The sequence below is a fragment of the Oenanthe melanoleuca genome, chromosome 5 (genome assembly GCF_029582105.1).
Source record: "Oenanthe melanoleuca isolate GR-GAL-2019-014 chromosome 5, OMel1.0, whole genome shotgun sequence".
NCBI classification, from domain to species: Eukaryota; Metazoa; Chordata; class Aves; order Passeriformes; family Muscicapidae; genus Oenanthe; species Oenanthe melanoleuca.
Window position 1 is genome coordinate 19,367,878 of NC_079339.1, and position 23,866 is coordinate 19,391,743.

At 40.5% G+C, this 23,866-nt stretch overlaps 2 protein-coding genes across 2 annotated transcripts in view; one reads left to right on the plus strand and one right to left on the minus strand.

Annotated features, from left to right (window-relative positions):
• Positions 1-6,012, plus strand: part of PRR5L (proline rich 5 like) — a 53,869-nt gene extending 47,857 nt beyond the window's left edge. Inside the window, exon 11 of the transcript XR_008840578.1 lies at positions 5,925-6,012. The gene's annotated coding sequence lies outside the window, so the exon portion shown is untranslated. The remainder of the gene's footprint in view (positions 1-5,924) is intronic.
• TRAF6 (TNF receptor associated factor 6) lies at positions 1,821-23,561 on the minus strand. Its single transcript, XM_056492195.1, has 7 exons — positions 23,503-23,561; positions 15,074-15,375; positions 10,797-10,947; positions 10,031-10,189; positions 9,000-9,071; positions 7,615-7,692; positions 1,821-6,152 (listed from the first exon to the last, which is right to left on the minus strand). Exons 2-7 carry the CDS (start codon positions 15,346-15,348, stop codon positions 5,271-5,273), a joined length of 1,617 nt encoding a protein of 538 aa, XP_056348170.1. The 5' UTR covers positions 15,349-15,375; positions 23,503-23,561; the 3' UTR covers positions 1,821-5,270.
• Between the last annotated feature and the right edge of the window lie 305 nt (positions 23,562-23,866).

Below are 23,866 nucleotides of genomic sequence, written 5' to 3' on the forward strand. Positions count from 1 at the left end.
TGTGCTGACAAGAAGAAATGAAAAAAAAGAGAGGACAGGAGGAACAAAGGTAGTTCTGGCTGGGGGTTGGCTTTTTTTAATGCTGTTGTGAACTGGAAAGGACTGCTGAACAAGCATGAACTCTTCATCCATTCTGAGCCCTGACAAGCTTAAAATAACTTAAAACATGTATCTGCTTGTGTGCTCAGAGACATATTTATCAAGGTGTTTAGGTTTAATTGTAAAAACTTAAAACCAACAAAGGAAAAAGACCTGAAGGCCACAGCTCCTGACATTTGGAATTTCAAGGTCACCAAGACTGTCAGGTCCTGTGAGGGTGTGATGGCACAAAGGTTGACTCAGTCAAGCTCTCCCAGACTGGACCAAGGCTCAGTGGTGGCAAATTATGAGTGTGAGACTGGTGCCAGGGAAGTGTTTCCTTTGGTAAGTTTTTGTGCTAGCTCAAAAATTTCCTATTTGACTGGTATGAGATTCTTTGGGTTTTGGTTTGGTTTTTTTTAATCCAAGATGAGTAACAGGCAGAATTCATCAGCCCTCTTACTCATTTCCTCCAGGCAGGCCTTAGATTCCCTCCTCACCATTTTTGGTCCATTAACCTCCCCCTGTATTGCCTTGTATTTGCTGCATATACCAATACCACACTTGACCCTTTTCAGGGCTAATTCAGGAAGTTTTGCTGACTTCTGTAAATGCTGTCTTGGAACAGGCTAAATAGTCTCAGCTCCTAAATGACAGACAGCACAGAAGAGCTGAAGTTTAGCACAGTGTAGTAAGGAATGGCACAGGGAGTTTCTCTTTCCAGCCAGAACAGCTAGAGTGTTGGGCTCGTGCTTTTTGGGGATGAGGAAGGCAGCAAAGCAACTGGTTTGGTACCAGTTAAAGATTTTAGCTAAAACAAACCACATTCTTCTTGTGAAGTCACTGCAATAAACTGGTATTTGTTCAGGAAAATAGCCAGAGTATCCTGGTCCATACCCTTTTTTTCCAGAAATGTACAGGTACATTTACATTTGTATTTACTCAGGTGTGAACATGTTCCTATATTGCTGCTCTTCTGTTTCTGTATGTGGACTTTCCATTCCTGGGGGGCAGCTGCAAATGCCAGCTTTTCCTGCTTAAAAAAAGGTCATTATTACTCCATCTCATCAAAAGAAGATTTTAGTGCACTTAAAATACAGAACACTAGAAATGGATTAACACAACAGATAACCAATGTCTGAGCAGGCTTTCCTATCCATTACTCATGGAAGCTATTAGGACCAACCTGGATGAAAGACAGTCATAATTAACTTGACATTAACAGCACATTACTGCAATACCTCTAACTTTACTCAGAAGAATCTTAAGGTTTTGAATATCCCTTCCTGCACATCCAATTAAAAACAGATCCAGGCTGAGATAAATCAGAGATTGCAATAAAGTACTTCTCTTACTGACAGAGCAACTCCCTCTGGTTTCTGATCTCAGTCTCCTGCAACAAAGTTTCATCCCATAGTTGCTTTTATGACAAATAAGCAAGCAGATGTGGCCAGAGAGGTGATAGTGTGCAGCTTTTTTGAGAGTTACATCTTGAATTACAGGATTATTGTGAGAACACTTAGTTTATTATCTATTATATGAGCTGTATCTTCTAGTAATGAATAAAACTATCAACACCCTTTATAAATGCTAGAGGGTTTTTATCTTGAAATATATTCTTTGCCTTCTTGGTCCTGTATGATGCCAGCCACCTCTGAAACCCACAAGACAAACTAGCACAGCAGTCCTGTATCAGTTAATATTTTAGAATAGCCATATGAATAAAGAGGCAACATGCAGTGCACAGTTTAATTAGTTTATTTTTTGAAGTTCTGTCAGAAACATAGCTGTGCATTAATTACAAAATATATTAAACTATCAATCAATTCACCCAAGGGAACAGGAATACTTTCATTTGTTCCAATGCAAACCAATACAAACCTTTAACATTGAGACAGAATAAACTTTTGCATCCATCAGCAATGTATTTGGTCTGCTGCCATCTCTAAATAAGAATAGAAAGGTCACCCTGATTTCACTTCATAAGCAAGTTTAATCCCTTGATAGCAAACATGACCAGACATAGCATGAGACCGCTTAAAAAACAACTCTATACATCTCACATTATCTGAGCTCCCACATATACATTACATACCAACATTTTTAGCAAAATAATTTTCCCTGCCCTGCAGGGGAAGACATTCAGAGGCAAAGAGATAACATGTTCATAATATATTATAATTGGGAAATTTGTGCCATAGCAGCTTTGCAAATACACATACAAAGAGAACAGAAATTTGGAAGATAAAAGAAGCTAAGCCACTTTTTAAACCACCTTGAGATCTAGTAATGCTGCAAAGCAGAGTTACAGAATGAAACCCCATTGGTGAACAAGTTACACAGGACGTGGATTAATTAAAATATTTCTCTGATTTAGAGACAACTCAATGCTGCAGACCTTTCTTCTTCCATTTAAATAGTTCTAGCAATTATACCTCAATCCACCATGGTAAAACAAGTTCTCAAAAGAAGAGATTTGAAGAAAGGGGAAAGAGGAAAATGGAACAAGTACATGAATAAATATTTTGTTAACATTTATAATCGTTTTATGACTGTAAGATTTAACTGATACCTAGATTTTAGCTCTGACAGTCTCTCATGTGATACTCTGACATTACAGTAATTTGACATCACACAGAGTTCTAGTTGCCAATATAAAAATACAAAACCAGTAGAATAGCAGCAATGAATAAAGCATCCATATTACTGTGGCCAATACAGAATTATACATGCAGTAGCCTTCTATTCCCTATTGGCTTGTGCTATTGTACAATTTTAACCTGAATCATTTAAACCCTGCCACCACAGGGAGTTTCCTCCTCAGAGGCAGAAGTACATCATATCTAGCAGACAAGGCTCAAAGCAAAAATTCCATTCAGAATGCAAATCTTCAAAAGCAAAGAAAGTGTTAATGCATTTAGTGGGTCTTGAGCATAAATGATTTGAACAGAGAATAAGGACATTTTTTTTATTGCTAGGCTTGAGGAACAACCTGGAACAGGAAGAAGCTCTCAAATGACAAGTGTTTTATCTGACTGCCTCCCCCTCCTTCCCCTCCTGCTCCCCAAAAAACAAGAAGGGGAACAAAAGAGAATGGCAGTTTTTGAGCATATTGAGAAAACATGAATAGGTAACACAGCCTGAAAATGGAGAACTCCTGTACAGTGCCTTCTGTGCAGATGGCTCTGTGCAATGCCATGGACATTGACAGCTCTTGGTTAAGAATGGCTTCACTGGGAATGCTCCATCTGAAGACATTCCAGAACAATTCAGCTGATAGGATGAGGCTATTCATTATGAAATCTATTTTTGGTTTTAAAGCTGAGATCTTTCCCTATTTTCAGAAACATATGCTCACCTATCCCCTAATGACAGAGAATATACTAAAGTCACCAACAACTAACTGCATTTACCATTAACCAGGAAGTTCATGTTTCAGTAGTGACAATACTCCACTGAACACAGTCCCTCCTCTTCCATCTGATAGGTTCTACTTGCAGAAGAAATTTTACTAATCTGGCTATGTTGAACAAAGTGGAAGGTTGGGTCCTGGATCTTTTTACCTCTCATGCAGGCAAGCAGAGTCCCTCTCAAACCACTAAAGCATTTCTTTAGTCTTGTTTATATTAAGCAATGTGCCCTTTCCCCACTGGTATTGCTTTGATGAGGCCAAATAGTTGGAACACTCTTCACTATCTCATAAGCTGCAGTGTCTCTAGTCTTTAGGTTGTTTCACTAGCTTGCATAAATGATACACATAAGCCCATGCACTGTTTAGTTTTCTTCAGTATCTGAACATGTACTTAGGTTATGGGGTGAACAAAACTTTTTTCTTCCCTCCTAAAGACAAGATTCAGAATTTTATCAGCACCATGAAAGATAAAAATTTTAGCACCAGTGAACTTGAACTATTCAGCTTTGACTGGTCAAAACTAACATGGCATACAATCAGTCAGTACAGAAAACAGCAATACACACATCATTAGGAACCTCATGAATCTTTGACACAGTGAATCTAGTGTTTGATAAATGAGTAACAATGGCAGCCAGATTTTGTTCCTAAAAGCAAACAGGATTACAATTTTTCCTCACACTGCTGAATTAATAGGCTTTCCTTACCATCCAAATTGCTGAGTTGGCCCAGTTCCTACTGTATAAAAGGACAGGAAATACCCCAAGCAGCTGGATGCTGGTATGGCCAGCTGCCATGGAGAATTCACAGGGGATGACTTGGTACATCACCCACAACACCAAGAGATCACTTGAACAGATGCAGGTCACAAGTTCAGCTTTGGCACAAATTCGGGTTTCAACAGCAGTTAAACAAGTTCTGCATCACCCTCTCTGTTTAGTACATCCCTTTGCTCATGTGTGCACTCAGAACCTGAAACGTGTCCAGCACTAGCAGATCCCACCAGCACAAAGGGATTTCATTCAAATGCTGAACTTTTATATCTCTTGATGATTGTGGTTGACATTCTGGGCCTAGACCACACACTTACAGAAAAGATTTTTTAAAATAAAGAGAATTAGGGAGGCACCTTCAGACCACATTACAAATTCTGCTCAGAGTCATTTAGCCTTCTCCACAACACTACCTCATACCTTTTGGAAACACCAACATCAACTCTGCATCAACATACAACTTCCTGAAGAAGGAAAGGGTCAAAGCATGCCTGAACCCTTGGTGACCTGAACAAAGTCTTAACCCTGACTTCAAACTTCAAGAGACACATAGCCAATGCAAAATTCTAGATAAGTTAATACAGAAATTCTCTCAACTTTCCCAAGCTCTGTGAAAAAACAAATGAAAAAAATCCCTCATCTTTATTAATTTTGCTCCTTCCTTGCAACAGCATCTATTCCAAGGCACTGAGGTGAAAAGACTTACTGGTCTCCTCGACATGACTGAAGTTTTACCAATCTGAGATGCACAGGTTCTGCAATAGGACTTTCTTGTAGGCAGTAAAGTTTTGATTAACACTTCATTTAGTTAGCCTGCTACAGAAGTAGCTTATTTTCAGAGAGAACCTTACCAAATATTTAAACATATGAGCTCATATAGGAGAAAAAACATACCAGCAACAACAGAGTTCCGTTCAGGTGAAGATCACCAACTGTGGTCCTTTACAGTCACAGCACCTGTGATGCTCAGACATGAGAAAGGCCCTGTGCTGTGGGAGGATGGCAGGCTACACGGCTCCGTCGGTGCTGCGGGGCTGGAACCCCTCTCTGCGGGCGCTGTTCAGGTCCAGGCGCGTCAGCACCTCGCAGCGCACCAGCAGCGTGTCGTCCTTGACGAAGGCTCTCTGCTTCAAGCTCTGCAGGTGCATGAAAGTCACGTAACCAAAACCTTTGGGATTGCGGTGGATTGTCGGTCTCTGGAAGGCCAGCAGCTCTGGCTTGGCTTCCATCACCTCTTCGTGGTTCTGCCTTTCTGGGCCTTCTGATTGATCCAAAATAGAAAGTCGTATGGTGCCTTGGAAAGGCCAGGGCAGGTGGCTGTCATACTCCCCTTGCATAGTGTGGACAAACAGAGAGATAAAATTAGCGCAGCGCTGAGCGTTTGGTAACTGGATATGCAGGCGCAAGCACAGCTTGTAGCCAGGCCTCCCTGTATAGAAGCCAGGACTGTGCATCACCACGGGTCTCTCTTCTTCCTGGGCTCTCTGCAGCCCGCTGAAGTTCTCAATCTTCCAGATATAAATACCATTGCATTGCTGCGCCTCCATTTCGGTAATCTTTCCCTCCAAGCTTCGGATGGTACGCTTGAGTTCTGCCATGTGAGTGTTCTGAGTCTCCATTTTAGCAATGAGTTCCCTGATTTGGTGATCTTGTCTTACCAGACGACCTTCCAACTGCTGAATGGTTTCCTTGAAGTTTTCAACTTCTGGATTGCAGTCATATGCAGCATGTGACACGTGTGAGAAGAGAGCAGGCTCAAAAGGTAGGCCATTGATGAAGGGTACAGGATTTGCAGCAGTAACACTGATATTCTGGAAACTCTGAGCCATCATCCTCATGTGAACCTGAGTGAACTCCTGCATGTGTCGTGCCAGTTCATTCCTTTGCATCTAGGATTTAAGAGATACGGCATTAGGAGCACATCAAACATCTGCAATCACATTTTAAATGTGACTCTGTTACATAAGAAAAACTGCAGTGTGAATCAAGGACAAAGGTGTGACAAAATAGCACTTTACCAATGGAGAGCTCCACATTTAAGATCACTGTTAGGAAAAATTGAAAAAGAAGTTCAAATACCAGTGGGCAAACCGCAGAATCATTTAGGTTGGAAAAGACTTTTAAGATCTTTGTGTCTTTGCCCTGATGTTGATACAGCTGGGGTTCAACAAAAGTGTAGATATGGGGTGATTTTAGCATTGAATTGTTAACCTGGGAACTTAAGACAGAACTGACACAAATGACTGCAATATAAATCAGATATGTGCATTATTGTTTTTGTTGGCTTGGGACTTTGGGATGTCACAGACATGTTCCTGTTAGTATATTTATCATTAGTAATAGCATATTGTATAGTTGCATAATTCTATATAACAATTAATAAGGGAATCTTTGATTGTATTTTTACAGAAGCTGCAGCATCTCCAGGAAAACAATAAAATTTAATTCTCCAGAAAATGCTGGGAACAACTTTTTCCTAAAGGCCAAGACCCACACTTCAAATGAAGGCAATTTTGAGTAAAAGAAATGAAGTATTTCAGTAGTACATGCAGTGAGAAATAGGAACAGTATATTTCAAACTGTGCACCTGAAAGTAAAAGCAAGATATGTAGAAGTACGGAGTATTTTATACTGAAAACATTCTTGTCAAATATGCCAAAGGCAAGCACTGTGTATTCAGGGTCACCTTCTTGTAAATGAGCATTCATGATAAAAAAAAATCAGGTTTTGAAACCATCGTTAATTACAGTGTACACTTTCAGTAACACTGTTCAACTCAAGACAAAGATGTGGTGAAGCTGTTCACGATAAATATATTTAGAATTTTTCTGTGTTCTAAATCAGCACTGTACTTCCTTCATTGATTTGCTAAAATGCTCCATAATATCAAATGGTATATGAAAACAAATGTGGAAATGAAAGAGAAAGACCCATTTTTACTAAGTGGTATTAAAAACCACTAGTATCTAGGTTAATAATTTTAGAATTTAATAAAATCAATTTTCTTCATGGAACTCCAGGAGTCATAAGCATATTAAGCCACAACTTTGGAAGAATGCTAGAAGCTACTTTACTGACACGAAAGCTGAAAAAACATGAAATAATAAAAGTAAGGTCATCAAGAAAATTGTTCCCAGGACTTTTTAAATTTGAGAAAGCAACTTTGAAATGAAATGTATCAACATGCACTGTTTCATAATTAAGATACCTCAAAACAAAAAACCCACAACCACAAATCACTGAGGATTTTGGGCTGGTGAATGAGACAAAAATAGGAAAATACATTACAAAAGCAAGAGACAAAATCATGCAGAAGGTCTGCAATTCAGAAGGTACTGATAAAAGGCTTACCTTTTCAGGACACCCAAAGGCACTGTAAAAACATGGCACTGGGGCAGTAGGACAATCATTGTCATAATGGTTAGGCATCTAAAACAAATCAGATTCGATATTACTTCTCCATCAAGAGTATTCTCTTATCCAGAAAGGATACAGCTGGGTGGATTTTGAACAGGTAGCTAAGTCAGATCAGTTTCTTAAGGGACTACAGAAGTTTTGAACAAAAATGTTAGCTGATGATAAAAATTATATATCCCACTAGTATGTAGTCTAACAATTAATTGACTTTGTTCTTACATTCGGCCTCAGAAAACATTCAGGTTTCCTTGCTAGACCAAACACCTTTTGTTTCTAGCCTATTCTCCAGCCAGATCATGTTCAATTCCTTCCCTTCTGAAGGACTAATTGCACATACTTATTGTGTCTCTCTTTATTATCATCTTCCTCAAAAGGTTCAAGTTACTTCAATTTTTTCGGTGGTGCATGTTTTCCAGATCCAGATCAGTCATCTCACTGCTCTGGATCCTCCCTCTGCACCCTCCCTCAAAAGCACAAGTTCAGCTGATGCCTTATGAGCCCTAAACAGAGCAAAGGATAATTCAGTGCTTCACAGGCAGAATCCCTGTTTATATAACCCCAAGTGTTTGCCTTGTTTAAATATCACAGTGAAGCACAAGGCTAATAAATGTCAGCTATTACTATGAATGCTTAGCGTTTTCTGTTTCCCACTTCTGCAGTTCATTATTCTACCTAACAACAGACTTTTTCCTGTCATTACTAAGCTCAATTTTGTTTTTCAGAGTATTTGTGCAATTTTACAAGATCATTCTTTATTTCAATCCAGGCCATCAACATAGTTGCCGTCTCAAATTAGACAAATCAATATTTATGATTTTCCTGCCAATGAAGTTATTATAGAACAGAAGAAATACTAATGGCTATTACAACAGTAATGGACAAGCAAAATTCCAACCAGCATCCCAGTTTGACAGAGAATTTACTTATAGCTACTTTCCAACAGTGGCTTTCCAAGTACAAAAACTCTCTCTCTCTGCCCAAATCAAAACCTCCTCTTGTAATGTCAGCCATAACCACTGGCAGTTGTTGGTATTTTTTCAACTCCATTCAAGATCAAGGCAACATGGCCCCTGTCAAGAACAGTACAGCTGAACAATGTGATGTGCAGCCAAATTCTACAGAGGTTTGCCAGACTGCAACTACAAGCTGGAGCAGCATTTAAGGGAGTATCACACCTGCACTGGACATTTCCAGAGAGGCAGGTAGTGATTTAGCAGCTAGTAACAAACTGTATCTCTGAGTTTAATTTCAGGTTAAAGAAGTGATGTAAATATGAAACATCTGACTTGACATAAACAGAGAAGAAGGGAGTCTCTTACCTGCTCTCTGATGAGCACTGTGTTGCAATATTCACAATATACATTGGCAAGTGGGCAGGTTTGGTCATGAAGCTTAAGTGATCAAAGAGAAAAAAGAAAGGGGAGAAAGCATCAGTAAAGTTACCCAATATAAGACAGGGCTAATCACCCTTGATCAGATTAGATATTTATTTTTATATCTAATTTTGCATTTAGCTGTATGCAACAGTGAAATAAAGACAATCCCTTTACCCTGAACAGTATAGTTTCTATTACTGGACTTATACAAGACATTTTCCTGGACTTATATAAGAGATTCATAAAGTTGCAGAGATTTTATTTCCTAAAGCTGTTATGCTCCAAATAAATCTGATTTTAACCATAAGTTTCTAAAATTCACATTCAATTGTAGTGGAACTATTTGAAAGCACTTTCTGTGTTTGTTTTTTATTTGTATTTTTGGACTATGTGAGGTATGTTTGATTGACAATTCACAATATTAATATCCAAGGACATTTAATAGCATTGAGATAAAACACATCCATATAGAGATAAAGAAATGGTAACAGCAAAAGGAAAGTATTATCTTCAGAATCACCTGAGTGAAAAATGCAGAGCCAGGAGAAGAATTCAGAAATTATCTTGGTCTTGTGTGGTAGCAGATATCCTCAAAAGGATTTATCTCCTGATACATCCTCTCTCCCAGGCACAAAAACTGCATATGTAAATTCTACTTTTTGTATTCTATGGGCAATAGATACTGGCCTGTCTGATGATAAGGTCAGAAATCAGTGGTTCTTACACAAGTCCACAAGTCTCTTCACACCACATGATTCCAAATAAATTTACATTTAAGGACAATCTCTCCCTAACTTTTGCTTGGTCCAGGCTCATGTCCTGAGTTTGTAGTTTCTCAGCTGTGCAGCAGCACAAAGAGCTCTTCAAGATCAAAACCTTTCAGTTGTGGGCTTTTTTTGTTTTTAACTGCTGTTCCCCTTCCAAGCAAACCCATGTGAATGCAGGTTGACAAACTTGAGATTCCTGCTAAGTACCTCTTTATCTTCATAGGCCATAGATGTGGCACAGTTTGGGCAACACACTTGACGCCTTGGACACTCTTGGGTCATGTGCTCCTTCAGATGGTTCTTTGGGAAAGCTCCTTGGCACTGAGGGCATTCCACAGTGGAAAAATCACACTGCAGCTGGTGGTCCTGCAGAAAGGCAGAAGAGGGATTTGGTACCTCAAACAAGAACTGTCATCCATTTTCAAGAGAAAGCACAGTGCAAGAAAAATGAATCACAATCTTTCCTTCATGAAAGGAAATATTTATACACTTATGCTGACTACCAAAAGCCTGTTATTGTCCCATTACTAAGGTCAGGGTTTCATTCAGAGCTTTAAGAAAGCTCTCAGTAAAAAATTTAGTTTTATATTTATCCTTTTAACTGCATATATTATTTTCCATAACAAATAATGGTTTATTGTTTAAACTAATATATGTAGCTACTTTGAGAGACTATTAAACTGACTTTAAGAAACTTGTGTGAAGCATGGACATAGTGATCAAAAGACAAACATGAATGATCCTCAGCAGAAAGCTGCATTAGTACAATTGTCATGCCCTGTGATGTTCACTTGAGAATCACTTAACTACAATTAAATACTCATTAAAAACTAGTATGTGTAGCTATAGTCTTGAAAGAAAAATGCACTGAGTCAACATAAATAAGTACCAGGTATGACCATCTATTTGAGTTATTCTGAATTTTTACTTGCCTATGAAAACAAGGTTCTGTATTTTCAAAACTACTTCTCACCTCTAAGTGCCTGAGCTCCATCTTCATGCTGCAGCCCTTGTTGGGACACTTGACCATTAATGAAAGGATTTCCCGTTTGGCAAAGTTGTCAGGAAAAAGTTGATTTTCAAGAAGAATTTCATTGTCTACAGGACATTTGTGACCTGCATCTCTACAATGCAGAAAAGCAAGGAAAGATATCCCAATATTACCAAGAGATTTCCAAGCACTTAATTTAAAATATTTTTACACCAGCAAGACATTAGTGGCCAAATAATTACACCGTAAGATCTTTGAAAACAATAGTATTTATGTAGCAATGACCGGAAAATATGAAATGTATTTCAGAAAAATTGAAAACACACAGTTTCACTGGAGGTGGCATGACTAGGGTTGCAGCACTTTTCAAGCTCAAACACATTTTATTTGTACAAATGCCATGTTGAGTACTCTGGAAACAAACTTGAGGAATATGTAAAGACACTAAGGACTTACAGTCCTGTTTCTGTAAGTACTTCACATAGCTCAAACATCAAAGAATATTTCACATACTACTTCCAAACAATTACTTAAGCTTTCTTAGACCTCCTCTGATTTCTTTCTCATTTTATAAACACCCAAGGTGATCACAGCTAAGAAAAAATGCAGAATTGTCTTTTTTTCCCTGATTGATTTCATCTGTTTGGCATTACATTACACACTGCTCAGTTTGCTGGTTTTGTTTTACAACCATGTGTTCAGTTGGCCATCCTTTAATTTCATTACACATCAAGCAGTGTGAAAATCTCCAGATACAAAAATTATTAGTAACTATGAAAACTACACTGGATTTGGAACCAGGTGTTGTATCTGAGGCCATTTTAACAGCAAACAGACTGGAAGTCAGTGTTAACTGGTGAAGGTTTGGAATCTGATGAAACATGCAACCTGCACAAGGTAACTAACAGCCAATTCATCAGGTTCTGACTACCTGCATGTATATACAAAAACCATTAGAAAGGGAGTAGAAAAGGGGATCACCTCTACCAAATTTTCCAGCTCATTCTGAAAGCAGTAGACCAACATATTGATTCACAATTAAGTAATGCAGTTAAAGAGGCATGAGGGATCAAAGCTCCTGTGTGCTAATGGAAACAGCAATAAAATGGAAAAATACATGGGGTGGAAAAATGTCAGACAGCACTTGTGGTGCAAGGATCAAAGGCCAGATCATTGTCACTGCCTGCAAGCACGAGGGGAAGTAGAACCTAGTGGGCTGTGGAGACTGGGAAGGAATTTATGTTCTTTGCTGGAAAAGGAAATAATTGCTCAGCAACTCCATCAGCAATGCTGCTAGAGGAAGTGGAGGTAAAGCTGCCACTTCAAAGAGGCAATGAACTTCCTTTCACAAGTTTTGCTTGCAGAGCAAGCTCACCACATGCCTGAGAATCATACTGCTAAACAAGTGGAAGAAAGAAAACACCTAGCTTGTCTTGTTTCAGAGCTATGACTAGTGTGGTCTTTGTCAGAAGCCAGAAATGTTTCCTCACTTCACAAGCTACAGGAAATCAGTTTTCACAGGTGTAACTTGGTTACAAACACTGTTTAGTGGAGTCTAAAGATAGCTCAATAGACCTACTGATAAGACAGCAGCTTCATTTCTACAAAGGAAAGCTAATCATGAATAAAAGCAACCAACAACAGAATAATTTGAAATAATGATTACTAAATCATAAAAATTAAATAACTAGCAAATAAAGAGCAAAATAAGAATGATATACAATTTTTCCACAGTAGGAAGTGTAGTAAGGAAAAACCAGTAGGATATTAAACAGGCTTCAAATACTATTTACAAGGATCAGGATTGTGTTTGAAACACTGCTAAGATCCATCTACAAAGATGTTGCTATACATTTCCTGTGACAGAATTGACTTTATGCACCTCAGTTCTCACTTACATTACAGTGAATGCTTTCCTATGCTGGAATTGTTTATCACATTGCACTCTGCCACTCACAACAGTACCTGTGAAGCAATGTCCATCTGCTACTAAGTGTAATGAATATTCCTATAATTTCCCTTGAGATTAAGATACAGGTGTCAAGAGTAAAGCCAGAATAATTTTGGAAGAAAAGCCTGCTCTGTGATTTTAACAAGTGAACGGTTTAGCCAAGAAGCTGAGACACTTGGCAGAGACTTTAAGTGCAGTCATGGCAGCTGCTGGATGAACTGCCAGCACCCAAAGATTTCCCTGCTGCCCCTTCTTACCTCACAACTCTGCTTTTCCAATAAACAGAAGACTGGAGTGAAATTGAATTAGCTACAGCACATGAAGTTAGTTCTTCTAGAATTTCCAGTAAGGTGTTTTGTTGACAAGTAACATTCATAAACTCATTTGTAGTTACTTAGGTAGATAAGCTTCTCCTCTTCCATGACTTATAGCACTTCCAAGCATTTCAGACAGCTTTATTTAAAAAGCTGCCAAGACTTTCTGGGAGGCAAACATTTACTGTGATCAAATATCATCTAATCATGTCCTTCACACTGTAAGATCGAAGAGTCCAGTTTTTAAAAGGTTTTCCAATTTTTTTTTCTACTTGCAGCCACAACTTCTTCAACACAAATAACTACAATTGTTTGTGAGTCATAAGAAGAAATTACTCCAAAAATGTTTGTCCATCCTTCATAATTTAAAATCCTTAATCTCTCTGCTCACTTGAGTTAAGATGGTGATATGAGGAATAAAGAGAAGCAATTTTTCCTGATCAAATGAAGGCTGTGACAATCACTTAGTGAAAAAAACAGTACTTAGAGAATGTAAATTATCACTTTCCATTTTCATTTCAGTTCTGAAGAAGCTTCTTGATACCTCAATCAATCTGGTACTGTAGACAGTACATACTGCAAATCGATACCGTGCTGTAGACACTACATAATCCAAATCAGTAGCTTGATCCATGGATACCAATTACACATGCAGTTCAGCCCTTCAGGGATTCAGAGAGGTCTGGCACTTCAAGCTGTCCTCCCTGCCTTCACAAGCATTCACTCAAACTGTCCTCCAAAGACAGAGTTCAGTGGGGAACGAGGAAAAACTTTTACTAGCAATGAAACATCTGAAATATTACACTGATGATCTACAGTCTCAAAAGAAAAAAATGCCTTCCACCTTGTTTAGTATTCACTGAAACAGTCATCACCATTCATAGAAATGGAGTAAAATACAGAAAGGGTATAAAGAAAGCAGAAGCTTCTGGTTATGGTCCTTTCTATGGAGAAATTGTTCCTGAGAATTTATGTAGCAGAAACTATGGAGAAGCCCACAAAACACTGTATTTAGAGAACATAATTGCTGGTATACTATTCATTTAGTGAACTACAAATGATGGATAGGGAAGAAAAAGAAATGGAATAGAACTATGGACAAACCAATGAAGAAAGCACTGTCCATTTTGCATGCTATAAAATAAATGTCAGGGAAAAAACAGTAGCACTGAAGACAGTTTAATGATCTTTACACAAAAGTGTGCAAAGTAAGGTTGAAAATTAGCCAATTTTACATATAAGTCATAAAGAATTGCATATATAAATTCCTACCAAAGTGACCTTTGAGCTAAGTGAGCAATTGCTAAGAAAAAAATTTGGCTTATGCTGAAAAGGAAAAAATCCTACAGCACAATATCTATCAATGTAATCCAATACTCACCCATGTGAGACATTGATGACTTCATTCCAGGTTTAAGGCAAGTGCTCTCTACAAGGTACTCTCTGCCCTTTCTTGCTCTCAATAATCCATTTTTATAAGCCCAGTATGCTCTTGCCTTTGTATCTTATTCTCAGTCCCTCATATGCCACCTAGTTTCCTCTCTCAATGCTATTCCCTCATCACATTCTCTCTTCCAGCTCAAGGAGGAAGCAGCTAATTTCAAGTGGAGAACTGAAAGCATGAATTGCCTTATCTGCACCAAGAAATCAGGTTGTCTGTAGTTTCCTGGAGTTTTCAAGAGAAACAGTAATAGGCAAGAGACAGGTAATTTTCTAATCCTGAGTGGGAAATGAAATTTATTTGGAGGATTTGTCTACATTTCTTTTTTTAATTATTATTTGAAGCTTAATAAATTTTTTAGATTCATAACCCAGGTAAATTTGTAAAAACGGCAAACTATCTAAAGCTCATAAATCTTCCAAACTTGTGACATTCTGGCCATTTATAGCACCTTTAATGAATAATAAATTTCCCGAGTTCTATCAGCACTCACTGGTAATGCACTCAGTTTAGATTGACCAAAAGCAGGTTTCCGCTCCCTCCGCGAGTTTACCTGATGGATTTGACAATGCAGCCCTTGCAGAAGCGGTGGCCGCAGGGGGTCTGCACCGCCTCCCGGAGCGCCATCAGGCAGATGGGACACTCGTACTTGCTCTCCAGGGGCGGGTCGAACTCCACGTCGTAGCCCTGCGTCTCGTCGGCGAAGGAGCCGCCGGCGGAGCCGCTGGCGCTGGCCGTGCTGCAGCTCTCCTCCTTGGCCATGGCCGCGCAGCAGCCGCTGTCCCCGTCGCGGGCTCCGCAGCTGCTGTCGCTGTGCAGCAGGCTCATGGCAGCCGGGCCGGGCACACCGCAGCGCTGCAACGGGGAAACGTGCCTTAGTTAAAGGGCCTCAACGCCCTCCCTCCCAGGCAAGGATTCTTTCCGAACAGAAATACCGCAACACAGTTACAGATTTGGTTCTACTCAAAATCACAGCTTTTGTTTTGTCCCCATCACCTTTTCTCGCTCATCCTGTGATATGTAGGAAAGGACACCGCACCCTGTCAGCACAGTTCAAACATACCCATCCTTTCTGTAATCTCTTTCATATGGCTATCTGATTTCTGCAAAAAGAGGAATCCTCTTTGTCCTTGCCATGTCTACTGAAGAGGTTTCTTTACCCCTTCCATATTTAATCACTTCTAAGACTTTCAAACAGATTCGGCTGTACAGAATCAAGTTTTCTTGGAGGACAACAGCTCAATTCCATATGTTCCCTGCAGTGTATATATGTTATTTAGCATTCTCTGAATCAAGCAATTCAGAATATAGATTTCACATCAACTTAGCTGCAGGACTACAAATAAAATATAAGTCCAAATACCTAAACCAAGCAACTGATGTGCTGTAACGAAATTCAAATATACAGCACTGCTGATAACATTTTAGAACTGCCATAGGACTTTAAATTGAGTAAGAAGCAACACATGAGATAAGGATAATAATTCCACAGCTCAAAAGCTATCTACAAATTACTAGTACTCAAACAGAGCTCTTGCTCTCCTTTCCCTCTCCCAGGCAGGCTGGCAGGGAGGACAAGGGACATGATTGTAAGAACAGAAGATAAAAGTCGCCTTTCCCTGAAGAGTGGTGGATGGCATACTAAAGCCTGCTTTTACAACACTCCTCCAAAGCAGGGTGAACTCACATGAAAAGTGAAAATGAAAAAAGCGCTGGTATCCCCAAACAGACTGCTAGTGTTCCTACACAGAATGAGAGAACCTTAAAAAAAGGTCTTAACAATGAATACAAATTCTAAAGACCAAGAAACCTTCCTCTCCCCTGATTTTTTTAAATTGTTACAATCATTTTCTTAGAATGCTACTGTGGTTAGTTTTCTATAAATGACATTTCTTTGAAAAACAGAGATTATCACCAGGTGCAAGGCAGTATGAGCAGTCTGAGGGTTATGGAGCCAGGCATGCAAAACAAGCCAAATAAGCCCAGATTTGATAATCTTTTGCAAAGCAGTATAGGCAAAAATCTCTTGCAGTATTCACCTAATGAATTCACTGCAATACCATTATGGCATTTAAAATATATTAAGGATGGAAATCCAATCAAAACACAAATTGTAAGAACTGTTTATCTGCATCACTACTGTGGATGCTGGAGAATGAATAGGATTACCTTGACCATGAACTCACAAACGTGAGAGTTTTCTTGCTTATATCAGAATTTAAATATCACGACTCATTTTTACATAATGGACAGGAGGAGGACAAACAGGTAGTTTTATTTGGGTCCTTATTTTATAACACCTTTAGATTGCATCATCAGAAATACTAATCACACAAGGCCTCAACTAGAATTTATGGGAAATATGTTTTGAACACATGCAAAATCACAGAAATGTGCTTTAGGCCATCTACATGATGGCATCTCCCTGGCAATACTGCCCATGATAACACACTATGAGCTATTTTTTCCAGCTATCCAGATAAAAAAAAAGAGGCAGATCTATCTAAAGAAAAACAAAGTTACCATATTTTGGTTAGATATAGTTAGAATAATGTAACCAAAACTTTTATTCTGTTGTATAAATATATGACTTTCCATCTTGTTGGGGTAAGCAGGGGTATGGGAAGTATCTGAAGAGCAGCATTCTTGACATTTCCAAAATACTATGAACGTACAGAGCCTCAAGGCACAGGCTGACAGTTCTGAGTTGTACTGAACTGGCCAGCAGTGCTCACTTTCTGCAGAAATAACTCCAGAGCAGAGCTGTCTGGAACTGCACCCAAAGAATGCTGCTCACTTCCACTCCTGTTTTCCACCCCAATGCATTGTCCTATATGTTATACACACAACAAGCTTTATAGCTGAGGCTCCTAAACACAACAGCAATACAAACTGAACACCAAGCATGCTCTCAGCAGCTGCTCCAGCCATAGTCCAGACACGATCCCACAAAGGCACCACTTCCCCCAGTGACTTAGAATGGATACAGAGGAATCAATGCTTAAAAAGATGTTCTGTGACAGAGATTTTTTGTTTTTAGCCTGCCACCAGTAGATCTATTCTCTCTGGAGAAGAAACCCAGCTTGTTTCCACTGTTAAACTAACAACTGCTGCAGAGGATGTTTAGTCCATGGGCCACATTTCATGAAAAATCATAGGAACAAAATTGGGTCAATGGAGTGGGAATGTTGATACGCAGAATATTAGAACAAGTCCTAGCCAGCCTAGGACTGAAAAATTCACATTACCCTAAGCCACAGAGGTATATTTAGTGAGACCAAGAAAGGGAAGAGGAATATACGTCCCTTTAGCAATGTCACAAAGGAATTCAGGAAGCCGCAAGAAGAAATAAGCAACAGCTTTACTCAAATTCAGCTGTCACATTAATTGCAAAGTGCGTGACTCTTCTCTTGAGCTATTCCTAGGAAAAAAATCCCATACAGTTTAAAATTCTGTTCTTATAAAGAAGAAGCCAGGATGTGACCCAGTATAATCTCACCAGCTGAGCACTTTGTAGATTTAAGTGCTATGCAAGCAGTGTCTCTTTGACCGTTTGAATTGTTTCTACAGATATAGCAGGTATGTAGATTCAGTTTACAGAAACAAAACTCCCATACCAGAGTCAGTTTAATGAATGAGTCACTGCAATCAGTCAACATCCTAGTATGACAAAAAGCCCCCATTATTCAGTGATCTACTCCACTCCTGCATGGAGCTTTTTATCTGCATATGACCAAGTGGTTCACAAAAAAAGAAGTGCAAGTAGCTTTTTAAATTGGGAAATTCAGGCACAAAGAGACAACTTAAAGTGATTAAGAGTCAGCTTTTAAACTTTGTTGGTATTTTATCTAAGATAGGATTCCTCCTACTACTCTTATCCATTTCATCTTATCTGTGAGCAAAATCGTCCTTCCTCCACACATATTTTAGGTGTGGGGCAAGGCACAATTTTCCAAATCAAAATCCACACTGCTGTTACTCAAACACTTAACCAAGGTCTTATTACTCCACCATAGTTTAAACTAATTTCTCTATACGTTGTAACTCCTGTAGTAGGAATTAGATCTGTTTCTTGTGGAAGTTACCTTAACCTCCAAGAGTAGAATGTAGCTTTATTCTTTTTGGACAGAGCAGTGCTAGGAAAAAAACAGCTACAGAAAAGAGTACTTTGAATGGTAATGACTTTTCCCCAGTGAAGGTGGAGCAGACAATCTGTGAGCTTACAGGTTTTTTTTTGTTTTTTTTTAGCAGTGTTTCACCCTCTCCTGGGGAATTAAAAAAATGCTTAGGCTGGAAAAGGATGGATTTTAACTCACAAACTAGGATATACCCTAAAATTCAAATCAAGCTGCTATCCTTTCTTTTTTATTATGAAACAGGTTTCCAGTGAAATAAAAACTAAGATCTCCTAAAACCCATCAGTTTTTCTTTTTATTTATAATAGTTGCTGTTCTTAATTCCTCTATGCTGAACAAAATTGAGTCAAATGCAAGTACATATCCAAATATTAATTTATAATATCCTGTGTACACCACAGCCTTGAGAACTTATCCTTTTTTTACATGGAGTAGTAGTTTAAAATTTTAAACTCTTTTCTAGACTGCCCTCTGTACCTTTTTTGTTTCCACAACATCCAGTTTTCAGACCCGGGAAGAACTGCAATTAAACTGGACCATTACATGGCAATTCTTGCTTTTACCAGTATGAAGTTACTAAGGCAGAGAAGGTCTTAAACTACATTTGTTAATGTACCTGAATTGCTCTTTTCTAGAGCTAGGAAGTGCTGCCAGACCTGCTGACTCTGGAGATCATGGGCTTTAGCCTGGACACAGAGGTATCCAGGCCTTGGGCTGACAAAAGTTGATTTCCCTCTCCAAGGCAACAGCAGTGTTGTTGGCCAATGGAAAGGAAGGTGCTTTCCATGCCAAATAGTAATGGACAGGACTGTCTGATCATCACCTGTGCTGCAGAAGTCTGGGAATGCCCTAAGGATGAAACTTTCAGGCCCCAGAAAAGACAGTTAAAGGACAGAGAAAAGACAGAAAAGGAGTCCCAATCCACTCTCCCAACTTTAAACCATAATGACACCTTTCTTCACTAAGCAACCTGTGCTCAGTTGCTATTTACACTGCTACATTACAAAGTGATTAGGCTGATGTGAGATAGCACGGTCAGACCAGAAGAGCAAACTCCTGCAAGAATAATGTACCTTATGATCAACAAAAACTACTTCAAAACAGAATTTAAACTGCCCATATATTAAATCATTGCATGCAACAAAGCTCTGATTTTTTCAACTCCCATAATATAACAAAGTTTAGGTAGGAATTCTATAGATTTTCAAGTATCAAACTCCTCTAAAAATAAAAAAAAAAATCACTGGTATCAGAAAACATCTTTAGATTGCCTGTAAAATCCCACTATCATTAAGAGTATTAGGGAAGAAGTAAAAGTAGGCATTGTATACTATTTACACTGAAATATGAAATCATATTTTCAAGCATTTGGCAAACTTAATGTATATGGTGCAGAGAAGTATCAGCTGTTATAAGAGAAAATTTTAATTATAAATCAGGAAGTGCTTAATAATATTAATTTCCACATGACCTTTCCTGGAAAATTGCCACTGACTACCCATATAAATAAGGAATCAATAAAGAAGACTATTCCAAATCCTTTTTCTTACTCAATGGTCACAAATACAATTAATTTCCTTGCAGCCTGGCCAGCACACACCCACCAGGGGAAATGCCTTTAGCACTGCATCAACAGAAAAACTGGCTAAACTTTTCTCTTTTCTTCACCTGCCATATATATGTATGCATAGATTTCTGGGTCATGAAACTGACAGACCAGTGGAGTGACTTTGGATAATTTGTGTATGGAGTAATACTTGCAACACTTATTCCCAGGCACATTAATCAATGGTCTACTGATAAGCAGCATGTGTATCCACTATGAGGTTTGCAGCTATCATCACCATGGTCTCATCCAGGCAGAACACATGAAATTATGCTAATGCCTTTTAATTAATACCTATAAAACACTTTCATGCAAAGCTATCAAATGGCTAGACAAGCAATAGGAGATTCAGGCTGAACTTAAAACTGCAAAAACTAAATTTTCCTTTCTTGTGAAAGTCTGCAAGCATGTTGCTTATTTTGTTGAGATACAAACTTTCTTTTTTGCTAATAGCAGTAACTTTTAAGACATCCAAGTCTTTTGGATAACCACCCTACTCACACCATTTTAAACATGTGAACCTGAAGACTTGAAAGAAGAATTTCTATTTGAGGCAAACACAACATTCAGAGCTCATTAGACTATCAAGAGCTCCTGACTAGAGCAGAGCAGCCCTTGGGGGGTTTCTGAAGCTTTCCAGGTGATTTCTCTTTATTTGTAAAGAATGTTGTCAGGCTTTAATCACCTAAGTATTTTCATGCTTGAATGTTACTTAGGAGATTAGATGATGGCACACTTCACAGTTACATTCATATTTTATCCTATTTAAGTATGTCAAAACAAATTTAATTTTAGTGAGCAATGGAAGCATACTATACTGTGTTAAAGACCAAGATAGACTATGGGTTTTTCCATAACCAAAAAAAAAAAAAAAACAAACCAAAAAACCCAAGCCAAAATTCCCTGAAACTTTCTTCAGCTTGTTAACTTTTAGAGAGAATTTACTGGGAACTGTTCAGAATAACAAATGCAAGGAAAGCACTGTTAGTGAGAAGAACAGTACTATTTAACTCTATACTTTGGTAGTGGCTCTGGCTTCTGTTCTCCCTTTGAGAACACATTGAAATATGCATTATGCCTTTCTATATAGGAAATGTAAGATGCTGCCCGAATGCAGACAAAGAAAACACCCAGAAAGCACTTCAAAAACAGGCAGGGAGAGCTATGGTTGTGAACAAATGTGATTTCTGCAAGGCACAGTCTCCAGGCTATATTTAATTACCATCCATCTCTACAGGCATGAGGCTCATATGTGGCATTAGTAAAATGATGTGAGACTCTGGGAAAGCAAACACTGAATTAAACACACATTCTGAAACAACTAAAATGTTTCTCCTTTTCACTCCACCTTACATTTACTTCTGTTTTCTTTTTGACATGCTTTGTACCCGTAATATTTTATGGCCAGTTTTCACAGTCTGGATCCAAAACTTTTTTTTTAACCTGTGCTTAGCTAATCTGTGCTCCTGTGATACAGAACTTATTCTTCTTGATATAGTAAACTCATGGAAGTTCAATGGGTGAGAATGTATGTTCACCTCAAATATTTTTTCATGCTGAAGTTCTATCAGCATAGATAGATCAGCTATTGTCTGTCTTGTCTTTCTAAATACAGTAGCAGTTTTCTAAGAAAGCAGTACTGCAGTGTTGCAATACTACAAAACTTTAAAAGCCATTTATGTCTTGATAAGTTCTGATCCAGTGGTCTGACAGCCTCATGAATCTTCCTCACTGGGAAAAGCTGAAGGTAATGTGGAATATGCAGAAGAATGATGTCCAGAGTGATACCATGAAAATAATCCAAGTGCTTTTATCAGCATATTTCTGTGACTTTTTTTCCCTTCTTCTACTACAAGGACAAGTTTTTATGACCTTTTCATTCTACAGGAAGACAAAGCAGTTTGCTTACAAGTCTTTTAACAGCTTCACCCGAAGCTTCAAATCAAGACTTTATTAATCACTCACAGTGGTATCTGAGACACCACAAAATCCACAGAGCTGAGGGGCAGCGCTGCAGAACGTGTCAGAGGGAAACATGGGGGAATACTTTCGGCAAGCTTTAACGACTAGGTCTAAGGGATATAATTAGAACATTTTCCTCCCACCTACAGCTGAGATTTCCGTTTAAGTACGAAAAGACTCAACGTGACCTATCTGAGCCAGACGAGATTGATGGAAATTACTACTGAATTCATAATTTATTACTCGCGTTAATAAAGTTACTCTAAATATTAAATACCGCTAGTCTCTACTAGAAAATAAGAGCTATCAGGTTCAGAAACAGTAACCTATAATGCAAATTACTCTTTAGCGCGTTCCCCAAGAATTTACTGAGTGTCTCTATTTCAAGAGGGAAAGGCAGAGCCCAGGTTCAGCTAATGTGCCCGAGACAAGGCGGAGCACAGCTCAGGAGCCGCCGCTGCTCACGCTCGTCCGCTGTCCGACCGCACCGCCGGGGCAGCGGCGGGACAGAGTCACCCGGGACAGAGTCACCCGGGACAGAGTTACCCGGGACAGAGTTACCCGGGACAGAGGCACCCGGGACAGAGTCACTCGGGATAGAGGCACCCGGGACAGAGTTACCCGGGACAGAGGCACCCGGGACAGAGTCACTCGGGACGGAGGCACTCGGGACAGAGGCACCCGGGACAGAGGCACCCGGGACAGAGTCACTCGGGATAGAGGCACCCGGGACAGAGGCACCCGGGACAGAGGCACTCGGGACAGAGGCACCCGGGACAGAGGCACTCGGGACAGAGGCACCCGGGACAGAGGCACTCGGGACAGAGGCACCCGGGACGGAGGCACTCGGGACAGAGGCACCCGGGACAGAGGCCCCGGGACAGAGGCACCCGGGACAGAGGCACTCGGGACAGAGGCACTCGGGACAGAGGCACTCGGGTCAGAGGCACCCGGGCAGGTTCCCGACAGGAGCCCGGCCCGGCCGAGCCCAGCCCCGCGGTTTCAATTCCGAAGCAGCGCAGGCCGGCGCGCCCGGCCCCACCAGCGCCCTGCCGCAGCGCAGCCCGCTCTGCCCGGCCCGGCCGTGCGCCCGGCCCCAGCTCGGTGGAAGGAGCCCAAGGGCTCCGCCGGGACGGGCAGGCGGCGGCTCCGCTCCCCAGCCGGCAGCCCCGGCCCGGGGGAAAACGCCCCGTGCCGCCACACGCCTGCACCGGCCCGAGCCCGGCCTACCGAGCCCGTCGCGTCCCCCGGCCGCCCCCCGCGCCCCGCCGGACTCACCGCGACCCGCGGCCGCTCCCCGCCCGCCGCCGCTTCCGCTTCTGCTCGGGAAGCGCCGGAGCAGCGGCTCGGAGCCAGCGCGGCCCCGGGGCGCCGCGGCCGCTGCAGCGCCCTCTGCCGCCGCGGAGGGGCAGCGCCGCCGGGCGGGGCGCAGAGCCGGGGCTGCGGGGTCACTGTCACCGCTCCCCGACACACAGAACTGTCCCCATCGGGGGCTGAGGGGTCACTGTCACCGCTCCCCAACACACAGAACTGTCCCCATCCCGGGGCTGCGGGGTCACTGTCACCGCTCCCCGACACACAGAACTGTCCCCATCCCGGGGCTGCGGGGTCACTGTCACCGCTCCCCGACACACACAGAACT

Excerpts from the sequence above, each read along its gene's own strand:
- TRAF6 (XM_056492195.1), bottom strand. The coding sequence starts at position 15,348 with ATGAGCCTGCTGCACAGCGACAGCAGCTGCGGAGCCCGCGACGGGGAC. Across the intron at positions 7,693-8,999 it reads CAGTGCTCATCAGAGAGCAG|ATGCCTAACCATTATGACAA; the intron begins GTAAGAGACTCC and ends GATTTGTTTTAG. Across the intron at positions 6,153-7,614 it reads CCTTTGGGTGTCCTGAAAAG|ATGCAAAGGAATGAACTGGC; the intron begins GTAAGCCTTTTA and ends CTTAAATCCTAG.